This window comes from Lissotriton helveticus, chromosome 9 (assembly GCF_964261635.1).
Source record: "Lissotriton helveticus chromosome 9, aLisHel1.1, whole genome shotgun sequence".
NCBI lineage: Eukaryota > Metazoa > Chordata > Amphibia > Caudata > Salamandridae > Lissotriton > Lissotriton helveticus.
In genome coordinates this window covers 3,925,779-3,939,989 of record NC_136070.1, presented here as the reverse complement: position 1 = coordinate 3,939,989, position 14,211 = coordinate 3,925,779, and the positions used below count along the sequence as shown (strand labels likewise).

At 50.3% G+C, this 14,211-nt stretch overlaps 1 protein-coding gene across 2 annotated transcripts in view; it reads left to right on the top strand.

Moving 5' to 3' along the window:
- THBS1 (thrombospondin 1) overlaps window positions 1–13,920 on the top strand; it is a 75,172-nt gene extending 61,252 nt beyond the window's left edge. For both annotated transcript variants that reach the window (XM_078659338.1, XM_078659339.1), the window contains exons 15-22: window positions 182–341; window positions 2,561–2,679; window positions 5,229–5,463; window positions 5,958–6,185; window positions 6,677–6,948; window positions 8,183–8,280; window positions 8,731–8,870; window positions 11,051–13,920. In XM_078659338.1, the coding sequence (XP_078515464.1) occupies window positions 182–341; window positions 2,561–2,679; window positions 5,229–5,463; window positions 5,958–6,185; window positions 6,677–6,948; window positions 8,183–8,280; window positions 8,731–8,870; window positions 11,051–11,058 (1,260 nt within the window). In that variant the 3' untranslated portion in view covers window positions 11,059–13,920. The remainder of the gene's footprint in view (window positions 1–181; window positions 342–2,560; window positions 2,680–5,228; window positions 5,464–5,957; window positions 6,186–6,676; window positions 6,949–8,182; window positions 8,281–8,730; window positions 8,871–11,050) is intronic.
- The last annotated feature ends 291 nt before the right edge of the window (window positions 13,921–14,211 follow it).

Genomic DNA, 14,211 nt, shown 5'->3' with positions numbered 1-14,211 from the left:
AAACACTCCCTTGCACCCACACACATTAACACAAACCCACCCTTGCACCCACACACATTAACACACACCCTCCCTTGCACCCACACACATTAACACAAACCCTCCCTTGCACCCATACACATTAACACAAACCCTCCCTTGCACCTACACACATTAACACGCAGCCTTCTTCCCATTGCAGGATAACTGCCCGTTCATCTACAACCCTGAGCAGTACGACTACGACCGCGATGACGTGGGTGACCGCTGTGACAACTGCCCCTACAACCACAACCCAGACCAGATGGACACGGACACCAACGGAGAAGGCGACGCCTGTGCCGTGGACATTGATGGCGATGGTAGGCCACGTCCGCGTCCTCTCTCTGTCGCTCAGCAGGACCTCAGTGTAAAACTGAACATGCATGCATCCTGGCTGCAGAGTTAACGTGATTGCATTAGTGGAGGTCTGTGCAGCTGTCCTGGGTGCGTGTGGAGGATCGGTGCCTCTTTCATTGATGTATGTGGTGATTGTTTGTGCATGTCCTTTTGTGTGGTGGGTCTGTGCACCTGTTCTGGCTGTGTGTGGTTGTTGAATGCCTTTGTCTGGATGTGTTTGCCAGATCCTGGCTGTTGTGCATCAGTCCTGGTTGTGTGTGGTCAGTGTGTGGCTGTGTCCTGGCTGTGTGGTGGTTGTGTGCCGCTGTCCTGGCTGTATATAGTCGGTGTGTGGCTGTATGGTTGCCTGCTGCTGTCCTGGCTGTGTGTAGTGGTCGCCTGCTGCTGTCCTGGCTGTGTGTGGACGATGTGTGGCTGTGTCCTGGCTGTGTGTGGTGATCGCCTGCCGCTGTCCTGGCTGTGTATGGCCAGTTTGTGGCTGGGACCAGGCTGTGTTTGGTGTTCACCTGCCTCTGTCCTGGTTATGCGTTGTTGGTGTGTGGCTGCATCCTGGCTGTGTGTGGAGGTTTCCGGTATCTGTCTTGGCTGTGTGTGGTCAGTGTGTGGCAGCGTCCTAGCTGTGTGTGGTGGTCACCTGCCGCTGTTCTGGCTGTGTGTGGTCAGTGTGTGGCTGTGTCCTGGCTGTGTGTGGTGGTTGCCTGCCTCTGTCCTGACTGTGTGTGGTCGGTGTGTGGCTGCGTCCTGGCTGTGTGTGGTGGTCGCTTGCCTCAGTCTTGGCTGTGTGTGGTCAGTGTGTGGCTGCGTCCTGGCTGTGTGTGGTGGTCACCTGCCTCTGTCTTGGCTGTGTGTGGTGGTCGCTTGCCTCTGTCCTGGCTGTGTGTGGTCGGTGTGTGCCTGCCTCTGTCCTGGCTGTATGTGGTGGTCGCCTGCCTCTGTCCTGGCTGTGTGTGGTCGGTGTGTGCCTGCCTCTGTCCTGGCTGTATGTGGTGGTCGCCTGCCTCTGTCCTGGCTGTGTGTGGTGGTCGCCTTCCTCTGTCTTGGCTGTTTGTGGTCGGTGTGTGGCTGTGTCCTGGCTGTGTGTGGTAGTCACCTGCCGCTGTGTGGTGGTTGTCTGCCACTGTCCTGGCTGTGTGTGGTTGGTGTGTGGCTGCATCTTGGCTATGTATGGTGGCTGTCTGCCTCTGTCCTTGCTGTGTGGTTGGAGGGTGTGGCTGCGTCTTGGCTGTGTGTGGTGGCTCTCTGCCTCTGTCCTTGCTGTGTGTGTTCGGTGTGTGCCTGCATCCTGGCTGTGTGTGGCAGTCATTCAATACACTTGGGGGCTTGAGGCATTTTAAATACCTTGCTGGACCAACTCCCCATCAAATTAATGTCACACAGAAAAAGGGGTCACGGGGCCGGACTAGAAGGAGGTAGTCTAGCTGTCTGAATGGGCTCTGCAGTGCAAAAACAGGGAGTTTCCCTTTTCAGGGCGGTTCCCCTCAGACACCAGAGGTGTCATGCTTCATCATAGGGGTGCCTCCTCACGTGCTAGACGTAGTGTTCACGTGGGCTACAACCCCCTCTCTACGAGGGAGGAGCTCAGGGATGTTTTTATTGAGTCAGGCGGGATGTACTAAAGATTTAAGGCAGGCGTGTGTATAAAAAAGTGCAGTGCTGTGATGTGAAAGTTTAAAACTGGCTACAGGGTTAGCTATATGTAACTTTATTCGGCTACCCGGTGTCAGGATTAAAAACAGTGAGAAGCTGATAACACAGGTGCCGACATTAGAGACAATTGTGTAAATCACTCGACCAACATGTTTCGGCCAAAAAACCCAGATAGTGTCACGGCCTTCTTCAGGGTCAGTTGTTCAGTTACTGCAATAAATAAGTGCACATACGTGAAAAAACATGAAAATACATGTGAATAAATCAAGAGTATAATACTGGACCAGTGTAATTGAGTGTTCAGTATGTATTGCATACAACCACTGTCGGTTGCTGAATTCACAACATCTGTCCCAGCATATTAGCCATGTGGTACGTGCACCAAAACCACAAAGTCGTGGAGTGTTCAGCAGGCGGCACACGTCCAGGGGCGGTTGCCTGCCTCTGTCCTGGCTGTGTGTGGTTGGTGTGGGCTGTTGTACAGTCACTAGTGGCAGTCACTGAGCTGAGTCTTCCCCTTCACGTCCTTTCACAGGAATCCTCAACGAGCGAGACAACTGCCCCTATGTGTACAACGTGGACCAGAAAGACTCTGATCGCGATGGAGTGGGTGACCAGTGTGACAACTGCCCCCTTGAGCACAACCCGGAGCAGGTGAGTGACCCCTGCACCCATTGTGGGGTTCCTTCAGGGCATGTAGTGTTTTGTTTAGAAGCGGCGGAAGTTACTCTAAAATTTGATAAGGAAAAAATAAGAGGCTCCGTGAAATAATTTGCTGAGGATCACATACAGAGTGATCATGCGGCAAGCTGAGATTCATCCCAGGTTTTCTGGTTTCCCATTGTGCAATTCAACCACTGGATTGGGAGCTCTTTCGATCTTCTTTTTTTTTTATATCAAAGTGTAATGTTTTGTCTTTAATTCTGGGTGCAGGAGGTTGGAGCGTGGGTGGCAGGAAGAAGCCACGTGGAGGCTCTGCTCACCTTTGACTCGAGGTTCTAGGAGACCTCGAGCTGAACCAGGCTCACTACGGGCCATATCTACGAGGTCACGCAAAGCCAGCCTGCGGGGCGTTCCATGGCCTTGTAGGTGAGGTGTAAGGCCACACAGTTGCGTTGCCTTACATTATGGCAGGGAGGTCTATCATGGGTGTTGTTGTGGGTGTTCCCACGCAACACCCATGGTTTTTGACACTGCCCCAGATTTACAACATAGCGTGAATCTGCGGCAGCGCCAAAAACGTACACCCCCAGAGCAGGTGTAACGAGGAGAACTGCTCACATTTCTCCTCGTATTGCAGCACGTGTGAAAATCAGAAAGCACCTCTCGTTATTTTTGTACACGAAGGTGTCTCTTCCTGCACAAAAACAATCATGCCAACAACACAGGCACCCTTGCACCATGGTGCAATGGTGCCTGCGTTGGTGCACTGCTGCAATGTTTGTGCAGCGCTGGCTGAAAGGACAGGAATGCACTGAATCTTGCAAATATGCTGCCTTTCTGTCCTTTCCAATTGATGTACAGCAGCACAGAAAATGTCTTGCAGTGCTGAACTATGCCAATTATTGTAAATATGCCCCTAAGGGTGGTCTGTCTTGCGTGCAGAACCCTGGACACCACCCTCCTCTCCCTCACTAACCTTGCCCCTCCCCCATTATTTCCACCCCCTACCTGAGCTGGCTCCGCCACCTGTGCCACTCCCAGGTTAGAAGGAGCTTGGGGAGGCCTGCGCCGGCTTGTCCTGCCTGCAGGGCCGGGGAGCTTCCCGGCCCATTACCACTGGAATGTTCCCGCCTCTGGTATGAATGTGAGTCAGTGCTGTCCGTCAGCCTGTCTGCGGAGTCTGCACGCCACCAGCACGGGCTCCCATGAGCCTCCACCTCTTGTATCTTTCCACCGTCCGTGCCATCAACCTCACTCCGTCCATCAACCTCACTCCGTCCATCCACCGCACTCCGTCCATCCACCGCACTCCGTCCATTCACCTCACTCTGTCCTTTCACCTCACTCTGTCCTTTCACCTCACTCTGTCCATTCACCTCACTCCGTCCATTCACCTCACTCCGTCCTTCCACCTCACTCCATCCTTCCACCTCACTCCATCCTTCCACCTCACTCCATCCTTCCACCTCACTCCGTCCTTTCACCTCACTCCATCCATTCACCTCACTCCGTCCTTCCACCTCACTCCATCCTTCCACCTCACTCCGTCCATCCACCGCACTCCGTCCATTCACCTCACTCTGTCCTTTCACCTCACTCTGTCCTTTCACCTCACTCTGTCCATTCACCTCACTCCGTCCATTCACCTCACTCCGTCCTTCCACCTCACTCCATCCTTCCACCTCACTCCATCCTTCCACCTCACTCCATCCTTCCACCTCACTCCATCCTTCCACCTCACTCCATCCTTCCACCTCACTCTGTCCTTCCACCTCTCTCTGTCCTTCTACCTCGCTCTGTCCTTCCACCTCACTCCGTTCTTTCACCTCACTCATCCATCTGTCTCCCCTATGCCTTCCACCCCACTCCATCCTTCCACCTCACTCCATCCTTCCACCTCACTGTCCTTTCACCTCACTCTGTCCTTCCACCTCACTCCATCCTTCCACCTCACTCCATCCTTCCACCTCACTCCATCCTTCCACCTCACTCCATCCTTCCACCTCACTCCATCCTTCCACCTCACTCTGTCCTTCCACCTCTCTCTGTCCTTCTACCTCGCTCTGTCCTTCCACCTCACTCCGTTCTTTCACCTCACTCATCCATCTGTCTCCCCTATGCCTTCCACCCCACTCCATCCTTCCACCTCACTCCATCCTTCCACCTCACTGTCCTTTCACCTCACTCTGTCCTTCCACCTCACTCTGTCCGTCCACCTCACTCTGTCCGTCCACCTCACTCTGTCCTTCCACCTGAGGTACCTGGACACCTGGAGGACTAGGAGACGGTCGACAAGACCATGTACATCAGACAGGGATGTACAGGTGTCGAGGGTCTCCAAGTCACTGCATGAACCGAGCTCCGAAGCAAATCACTGCCTCATGAAATGAGCCTGCTCTTAAATTCAATGGTGGTTTCTAGCACCCCCCATATAAAGAGCACAATGGTCTACTGGTTCTGTTCTATTTCATATTCTGCTGGACATAATCAGATTGAAAGAGGTCTTCCAACTTTAATGACATTCTAAATTTTTCCCGCAGACTGATTCAGATTCTGATCTCATCGGCGACAAGTGCGACAGCAACGAAGACATTGACGAAGACGGTCACCAGAATAACCTGGACAACTGCCCCTACGTGCCCAACGCCAACCAGGCTGATCACGACAAGGATGGCAAAGGAGACGCCTGTGACCATGACGACGATAACGACGGCATTCCAGACGAGAAGGACAACTGTAGACTGGTCTTCAATCCTGATCAGAAGGACACTAATGGTGAGTGAGATGGTTCTATTGAAACAAACTGTGTGAAGCAGCGGCACTCCGGGCACGGCTGTCTCCAGGATGGGATGTGTTCAAGCACAGACTCAACGAGTGGCCAAGAGACACATTCTGGTCTGGGCGGTGGAATTGTTTTCAACATTACAATTGTGGGAAATTAATGTAAGTGCTGTCTTGATTCCTCAGTGGGGTTGGTAGCTTGGAAGGTTTTCAATAGCTTGGAAGGTTTTCTTTGCATCGGCTGTGAGTGGTGGCTCAGCGTCTTTCAGAAACTCCTCTGTTACAAGCAGTCATCCAAGTATTGACGTGGGGAATAGGCAGACGCCAAAGGTTGTACAATGTGGCTTTAGTGGCTGTTGAGTAGCGCTGTGGTTACAAAGAGGTTCATCACATTCTCCAAGATCAGCCTAAGTTGAGAGTCACATAGTTGAGGGATGTAATGTCTTAAATTTCATCAGTCTAACCGTGTGAAATTTCTTTCTTGTTAGCGGACGGTCGTGGCGATGTCTGCCAAGATGATTTTGACAAGGACAATGTTCTGGATATCGATGATGTCTGCCCTGAGAATTATGAAATCAGCGAGACGGATTTCCGCAAGTTCCAGATGGTACCTCTCGATCCCAAGGGAACATCGCAGATTGACCCCAACTGGGTTGTCCGGCACCAGGGGAAGGAGCTGGTTCAGACTGTGAACTGCGATCCTGGCATTGCTGTTGGTGAGTAGAAGCTGTCGGTGGATGTGAGAAGCACTCTTGGGTTGTGTAGGAGCCATTATAATGTATAGGATGAACTTTGCGAAGACCTCAGCCTCGCACACAGGACACTAGGAAGTCAGCAAAGACCAGTTATCAGTGTCTTTCAGGGTCAGAGGGTAATCGCTGTGTCTATCAGGACCAACCAGAGGCGAAGAAGCGCTTGCCTGGTTCTTGGATCTGTAGATTTCCGTAATATCTCAAGCTTCAATTTGAAGCTTTACTGTAACTTCTCACTGAATCTTTCGTAATGCCTTACAATGTTCTCAAGATTACAGATGGAGTTAAGTTAGACCTAAAGCTTCATATTTTAGCAATGTGTGTATCTTACTACACTGGGCCAGCTAGTAATTATAATTTGAGCTAAAAGTGGTTATTTACTTATTGAAGAATGCAAAGTTGCTCCCCATAAAATAAAGCAGCATCGGTCTCACACACATTGTTTTGTCCCTCAGGGTTTGACGAGTTCAATGCTGTTGACTTCAGTGGCACCTTCTTCATCAACACGGAGCGCGATGACGACTACGCTGGCTTCGTGTTTGGCTATCAGTCCAGCAGTCGCTTTTACGTTGTGATGTGGAAGCAGATCACACAGACGTACTGGGACACCACACCGACCAAGGCTCAGGGCTATTCCGGCCTCTCCATAAAAGTGGTGAACTCCACCAGCGGCCCTGGCGAACACCTGCGCAACGCCCTGTGGCACACAGGAAACACGGCTGGCCAGGTAAAGAGCTCCGAAGCCTCTTTCATATTGTGATCAGTGTTCCGAGGAGGTAGAGTCTAGTAAGGCACGAAGGGGCATATTTATAAGCCCCCTGCGTTGCCGGAGCATCACTTTTTGTTACGCTCTGGAGCCGAAATTACAACATCATATTTATGAGGCTATGCAAAGCCACTATGCGTGGGGTTTGCTTACTCTGCGTCAGGGAAGCGTTCCATAGGCGTTGCAGTGCGTTTCCCAGTGTTACACCCATGGATTTTAACGCTGCCCCAGGTTTGCAAGAGCATGTCAACCTGGGGATGTGCTGAATCCTAACGCCTTCCAAGGTGAGGTGTAACTAGGAGAAATGTCTTTATTTCTCCCATTATTTCCTCTTTTTATGTGTACTGCATTCTGCAGCACGCATGGAACGAGGAACACGCCGCTTAGGATTGTTTCCGTGCAGGAAGGGCCACCTTCCTGGACAGAAACAATCCTGCCTGCAACAGAGGCACCCTTGCACGATGGTGCAAGCATGCCTGTGTTGGCGCTAGGCGGCGGAATGGCGCCAGCACAGGGAGAAGGGACAGGAAGGCACTGTTTTGCATAAATATGGTGCATCTCTGCCCTTTCACTTTGGGGCAGGCCTGCGGAGTAAGGTGACTGTGTCACTGTCCTATGGCAAATCCCCATAAATAAGGGCCTAAGTGTTGGGGATGTGGGAGAACTGACCATGACTGGTGGTGTAGACCTTGACTCGGGTCAGACCAGTCCTGAGCTCAACGCCTTCAGAGAGCGGACGGCCTTCACATGTGAGCCTGGTATGATGTGGAGGCTAGAGACCAGAGTGGGGCTGTTTCTTGTCACAGGGTGTGAGCCACCCCAAGTTAGAGGAAATGCTGACCATGCTACGTCCCCCTCTTGCGCTAGAGAGCATGTGTAACCTGCTCACACACCACCTGCTGATGTCTGCCACAGGGCAGTCCTACAGATCGGTGGTCTGTGGGCACTACAGCAACGGTGGGTTTTGGGGGAATCACATAAGGCAATGTAGCCGCCCATTTTTAGGGTCTCTCTAGAGCAGTCAGTAGTGAGTGGGCTTTTCTGAGAATGTATTTTCTCTCTAAAATAAGCGCTCTCATTATTTGTAAGGGGCAGAGTAAAGTCCCCGACACTAGGTAGCAAAACTCCTTCTTTCGTAGAGCGACTGAGCGATACGCACACACCGTGTTACTAACCAAGTTCTTGCACCCCTCAGGTTCGCACCTTGTGGCATGACCCTCGACACACCGGCTGGAAGGACTTCACCGCCTACAGATGGCACCTCACCCACAGACCGAAGACTGGCTTCATCCGGTAAGCACTGTGGCGCTAGGGGTGTGCTCGAAGCTGGTGTCCTTTCAGGAAAGACATCAATGTACCAAAATGCCAGGGGTGGAGAAACTGACCTTGCAGAATTGACCCCTTGCTCTGTCCATAGCCACTCAACAGACTCCTCTTTCATGCTGGAGCTTTGGGGGTGGTGCGGTTGGGAAGTGGAAAGTACAGACTGAAGGGCATAGCTGATGGTTCTTGGTGCCTTTCCTTCCAAGGAGAGGTGTGACGCATCAGCCAGAGCGGCTGCATCCAGAGTGCGGGGCTCGGGGTTCGATCCCTAGCGCCGTCTGCAGCTCAGCTCAGCACCATGTGACTCTGGGCAACAGCTCACTTAATCTCCCCAGCGCCATGAAACCTTAAAGTGTGATATGTTTGTGCTTTCCAAATATGGAATATTTATTATTATTATTATTATTATTATTATTCCAGGGTGGTGATGCACGAGGGGAAGAAGATCATGGCAGATTCTGGTCCCGTCTATGACAAAACCTATGCTGGCGGCCGGCTGGGGCTCTTCGTTTTCTCGCAGGAGATGGTCTTCTTTTCTGATCTCAAGTATGAATGTAGAGGTAAGCATGCAACCCGTCAACGCAGCGTGGGACCCCTCAACGCAGCATACAAACCCTCGATGCAGTGTGCAACCCTCTCAACGCAGCATGCGACCTGTCACAGCTGAGGTTTAAGAGCGATACGTGTATTTAATTCACCGTGGAAGGACATGAATCAGTGGTATAGATGGCGTATCTCTGACCATGATGACTGATCATGGCATGGATCAGAGGTTTAGATGGCGTATCACTGACCGTGATGACTGATCATAGCATGGATCAGGGGTATAGATGGCGTATCACTGACCGTGATAACTGATCATGGCATGGATCAGTAGTATAGATTAACCCTGGGCGTAGTTCGCAAAGTAGCGCTAGGGGTAGCTACACGAAGTGCACTTCGCACTATGCGAGCTACACGTAGCACTACGCGAACTGAGTAGTACCCTGTTCGCAATGATTGCACCGTGCCGGATGCTTGCCGCACTGTGCAATCATTGAAAACGGCATCTTGCACAGTGCGAGCTGTCTTTTACTGCCGCTCAAGTAGATTTTTACTCAAGCTGCAGCTTTCTCAACGCAGACTGGTAGTTTCACATCGCGAGCGGTCGTAAGCATATGCGACCACTCGCAATGAGAAATCTGACCTCCCCATGTTGAGGATGTTGCTGATCGCGAACGAGAAAAAAGTCTCGCCGGGAAGTCATTTTGCTTGCTCGCGGTCGCCAACTTGACGTTGAGGATATCAATCAAGCAAAAGATGACCGCTGCACTACGCTATGCGTGTTCGCACTGTGCCATTTGCAGTTTGTGTAGTGCAAAGTAGTGCAAACTACGCAAGCGTAGCATAGTGCTTTGCCCAGGGTTAGTATAGATGGCGTATCACTGACCGTGATGACTGATCATGGCATGGATCAGTGGTATAGATGGCGTATCACTGACCGTGATGACTAATCATGGATCGGATCAGTAGTACAGATGGAGAATCACTGACAGTGATGACTGATCATGGATCGGATACGCAGTGTAGATGGCGTATCACTGACCGTGATGACTGATCATGGCATGGATCAGTGGTATAGGTAGCATATCACTGACAGTGATGACTGATCATGGATCAGATCAGTAGTTTAGATGGCGTATCACTGACCGTGATGTCTGATCATGGATCGGATCCGCATTATAGATGGCGTATCACTGACCGTGATGACTGATCATGGCATGATCAGCGGTATAGATGGCGTATCCCTGACAGTGACGACTGATCATGTTCTAAGCTGAGGGGATAGAGACACTCATAAACACAGTGATACTGTGTGGAAGAGGCAGAGTGTCAGTGGTTGTTCCGTATGCGGTTGCACGTAGATCCGGTGTTATCCACTTTAATATCATGCGTGCTCACCAGTCATGTAGTCTGTTAGACCATCACACTTCAGAGCGCTTGTCGTGTAAACCCATGAATGGTTTCATGTGCGTGGGGGGGGGTTCTTCTAGCAGCTCCTGCCCAACTAATGGACCACAGAGCTCTGTGGAGTGTTGGTCGTCCTCTGTAGTACAATACATGGAGGGAGGGGGCTTGGTCTTTAACTCTTAAGGTGATGACATAGGTTGTGGGTTGTCTTTGTGGGGTGTCACTGTGGGGGTTCCGGTCTTGTGACAATCCACCTTACTCATGCCAGATGTAGTGCCAATGTCCGGTAAGACCCAGAACAACAATACTGGAGTCTTGCCAGAGCTCACCCTGAAGGCATGGACCCAGACCCACTGACCCTTCCCAAGGTCTAAAGAAGTGATTGTGAGTGACCATGGTAGGGTGGGTGTGATTGGGTGCAAGTAGTGTGGCTTTTCTTTACCAGAATACTGAAGATTAGGTGCACTGGTCTATTCCTTGAACATATGGCGGATTGCTCTTTTCGGCTTTGGTGCTAGTCTGTTGCTGGCCTGAGCCCCATTACGCCTTCCTGTCCTGATGGTTCGCTATCTGGTTTGGACATGTAGATCATGCAAGTGTGGCTGTGGTGGGAGCCAGGTGGGCGAGGAGTGTGGATGTGGTGGGAGCCAGGTTGGGGGGGGAGTGTGGCTGTTGTGGGAGCCAGGTGGGCGAGGAGTCGCTGGAGGGGGCGAGTGCACTTACAATGATTGAGTCGCACCCTGTAGTGTTCGCGACAGGAGATCTCACAGAGTTCATCTTTCTTTTCCAGATACATAATCGGAGCTGCAGTGATGCAGAGGCGTTTAACTAGCTGAATTTGCACCTTCGGAACAGTTTCTTGTTTTTATTGCCACCCTGGGAGCCCTCTTTCCCTCTTCTCTTCTGTCAGCAAGACAGGTCCCCAGGCCCAGCCCCAGCCCCAGAGAGCACTCGCAAGGGCTGGGGCAACGCTTCAGCAGTATTTGTACCTCAACTGAAACCGGTGTTTTTCTTTTCCTTCGCGGGACATCCTGGAATGGTAACGCTCAGGCAGACTTTCTGTCTTGGAGAGACAGACACCTACCTCCCCCCGTCCCGCTGTCCGGCAGATACCCAGACACCGAACTCATTGGGGGCAACCAGAATTCAACTGAGAGGGAAATAGACACTCAGCCCAGTGGGGAATGGCGACCTGAAGTGACTGATGTCTCGAAGCCCCTGGGCTCGTCCTGCCGACTCCGAAGCCTCATGGCGACTCATTGCTTGATAGAATGATGTGTGTCTCTCTAGGCAGACAAAGATTCAGACTCTTTTCAAATGTAAAGTTTGTCACACTGTGTGTTATTGAATGGCTGTGCTGGGACCACTGCTTCTCTTGAGAGTGGGTGGACCGCCATGGCCGCCCTAGTACAGATGTTTACATGGCTTAGGACAGGCTAGCTGCGCCAGTCTAGCTTTCGCTATACCTGGATGACTTCCAGGTTTGTGTTGGTCGTGACGCAGCCGGAAGAGGGAGGTGTGGAAACCGTACCTTCCTACGTAGCACTTGTCAACAAATTTCTTTGTTACTAAATATAAAAACTTGAAAGAACAAATTTAACCTGGACAATCACTCCCTTCCTGCACCTCCCCAGAAGAGTCCATTGTGAAGCAGAGAAAGGCAAGGTAGCGCATTGAGACCTGGACTCCGGCGTCATGGCACACACAGAGCTACCCAACAAGAGCCAACGGGCCAAACACAGAGCAGAAACTCAAGTCCGGTCTATAAGTGAAAGATTGTAAATACACATTATTTATTAACCTGCTTTTATTCAGCAGTGAGATTTTGTTCATAATAGTATTTTTCTTTGATCGGCCAGCTGGTGGCGAGGACAAGGAGGCCCTCTGCTGTATGTGGGCGGTGGGTGACATCAAGTAGTACTTCCATTGGTCACCTGACCAGGCAGGAAGAGCAGAAGGAAAGGTTACAGCAAACTGCCAGGGCAATGCAAGCAGGAAGGATGTTGTTAGGGGGTCTCTGTGCAAAGTGGAAGATCTAATGGACTTCATCTATTCACAAGATGTGGCCAGGAGATAAACTTGGGCAAGCTTAAAAAAAGTACAGGATGTCACTGATTAAGATCTGTCAGACAGTAAAACCACACCAGAAGTCAGGGAATTAGACCCTGCAGAGAGTAATAGCATACAGGAAGTCACAGGATTAGACCGGGCATACTGTAACAGAACACAGGAAGTCACAGCGGATTAGACCATGTAGACTGTACTAGCGTACAGGAAGTCACAGGATTAGACCTGGTTCACTGTAACAGTACACAGGAAGACACAGCGATTAGACCCAGCAGACTGTACTAGTGTACAAGAAGTCACATGATTAGACCCGGCTCACTGTAACAGAACACAGGAAGTCACAGCGTTTAGACCCGGCAGACTGTACTAGCATACTGGAAGTCACAGGATTAGACCCGGCACAATGTAACAGAACACAGGAAGTCACAGCGATTAGACCCGGCAGACTGAACTAGAGTACAGGAAGTCACAGGATTAGACCCGGCAGACTGAAAGAGCAAACACAGCAGATCAGAGAGGGTCAGAACAGGCAGGCTGAGACTGCATTCAGGAAGAGAGATGTTGGACCCAGCAAACTGAGACAGCACACAGGAAGACAAGCGGTTAGACCCGGCAGACTGAGATTGAACACAGGAAGAGAGGGGTTAGACCAGGCAGACTGAGACAGTGCACAGGAAAACTGGGTTAGACAAAGAAGGCGTAGCGTGCACACAGGAAGTGATAGTAGATAAAGACCCCAGTCTTTACTTGTGGTTAACCACCCGGTGTACTGCAAGGGGAAAACTCAAAAGGTCTCTCTAGGTGAGGTGAACATGTCAAATTTCTATCTAGCTAGTGTGCATACTATTTCTGTTCTAGTCCCCCTGGGTTTAAATCAACACAGTATATGGCCAAATAGCTGTTAGTCAGTATGGCCACTGCAAGTGGCTAACAGATTACGAAAGTTAGTGGTTATTGGCCTCAGCAAACACTGCCCGTGCAGAGACCCTCACACTGCCCAGTGAATAGCCCGGTCACTGCCCTGTCCCACCGACAGAGACCAGGACAAAGGTGAAAGTTAAATGTACAAATATTACCTCATTGTTGTGTGAGTGAGACAAAAGGAGGCCTTTGAAATGAGCAGAGAGTCCAGGAAGACTTCAACACGTCTACGTGCTGTCGCGATACTGACGCTGGACAGCCGCGACTCGCAACAACGGACACTGCTTATGAACGATGTTACACCGTTTTCCAAGTTGTTTTGATACTTTTGTGGTCATCTTATAAACATAATTCTTTTGTATTTTTCATAAATGGTTGTGTTTTTCTCCTTCCTGCATTACGTTCGCTCAAACTGGAGTAAATGTTGCTATTTAAGTAATTTATCTTGAGATGCTGCACACAGGGCATTTCTGTTTGTAGAAAATGTTTGCACACCGAATGGCTATTTGCCTTTTTCCATGTTTTTAGCATATACTTTTTGTAAGAGAAATTAAGAGATGAGGTCTTTTTTATATACATGCATTTTTAACCTTTTCAATTTTAAAAGTGATGCAAATTGTACAGTGAAGTTTAAGTACAAAAATCAACAATAAACCAATAAGACAATTGTAACATTTTTCAGCTTTCTAAACATGTGACTTGAGTCAAATTGATAACAGCAAAAAAAGCAAATCCATGGTGAATAGGGGTAGAGAATATAATTTCCGTGCAAAGGACGAAGCTTCATCCATAAACGAATAACCTTTATCATCGATAAAGCTCCAGCTTTTGCTTTGAGGCCCAAAGGCTTCTGGGGCACATGTCTGAAGACACATACTATTAGTTCATGGAACGAGTCGAAACGAGGGAACTTGCTGCGTTGCATGAAAGGGAGAGAGCAGAAATGCTCCATATTTACAAAGA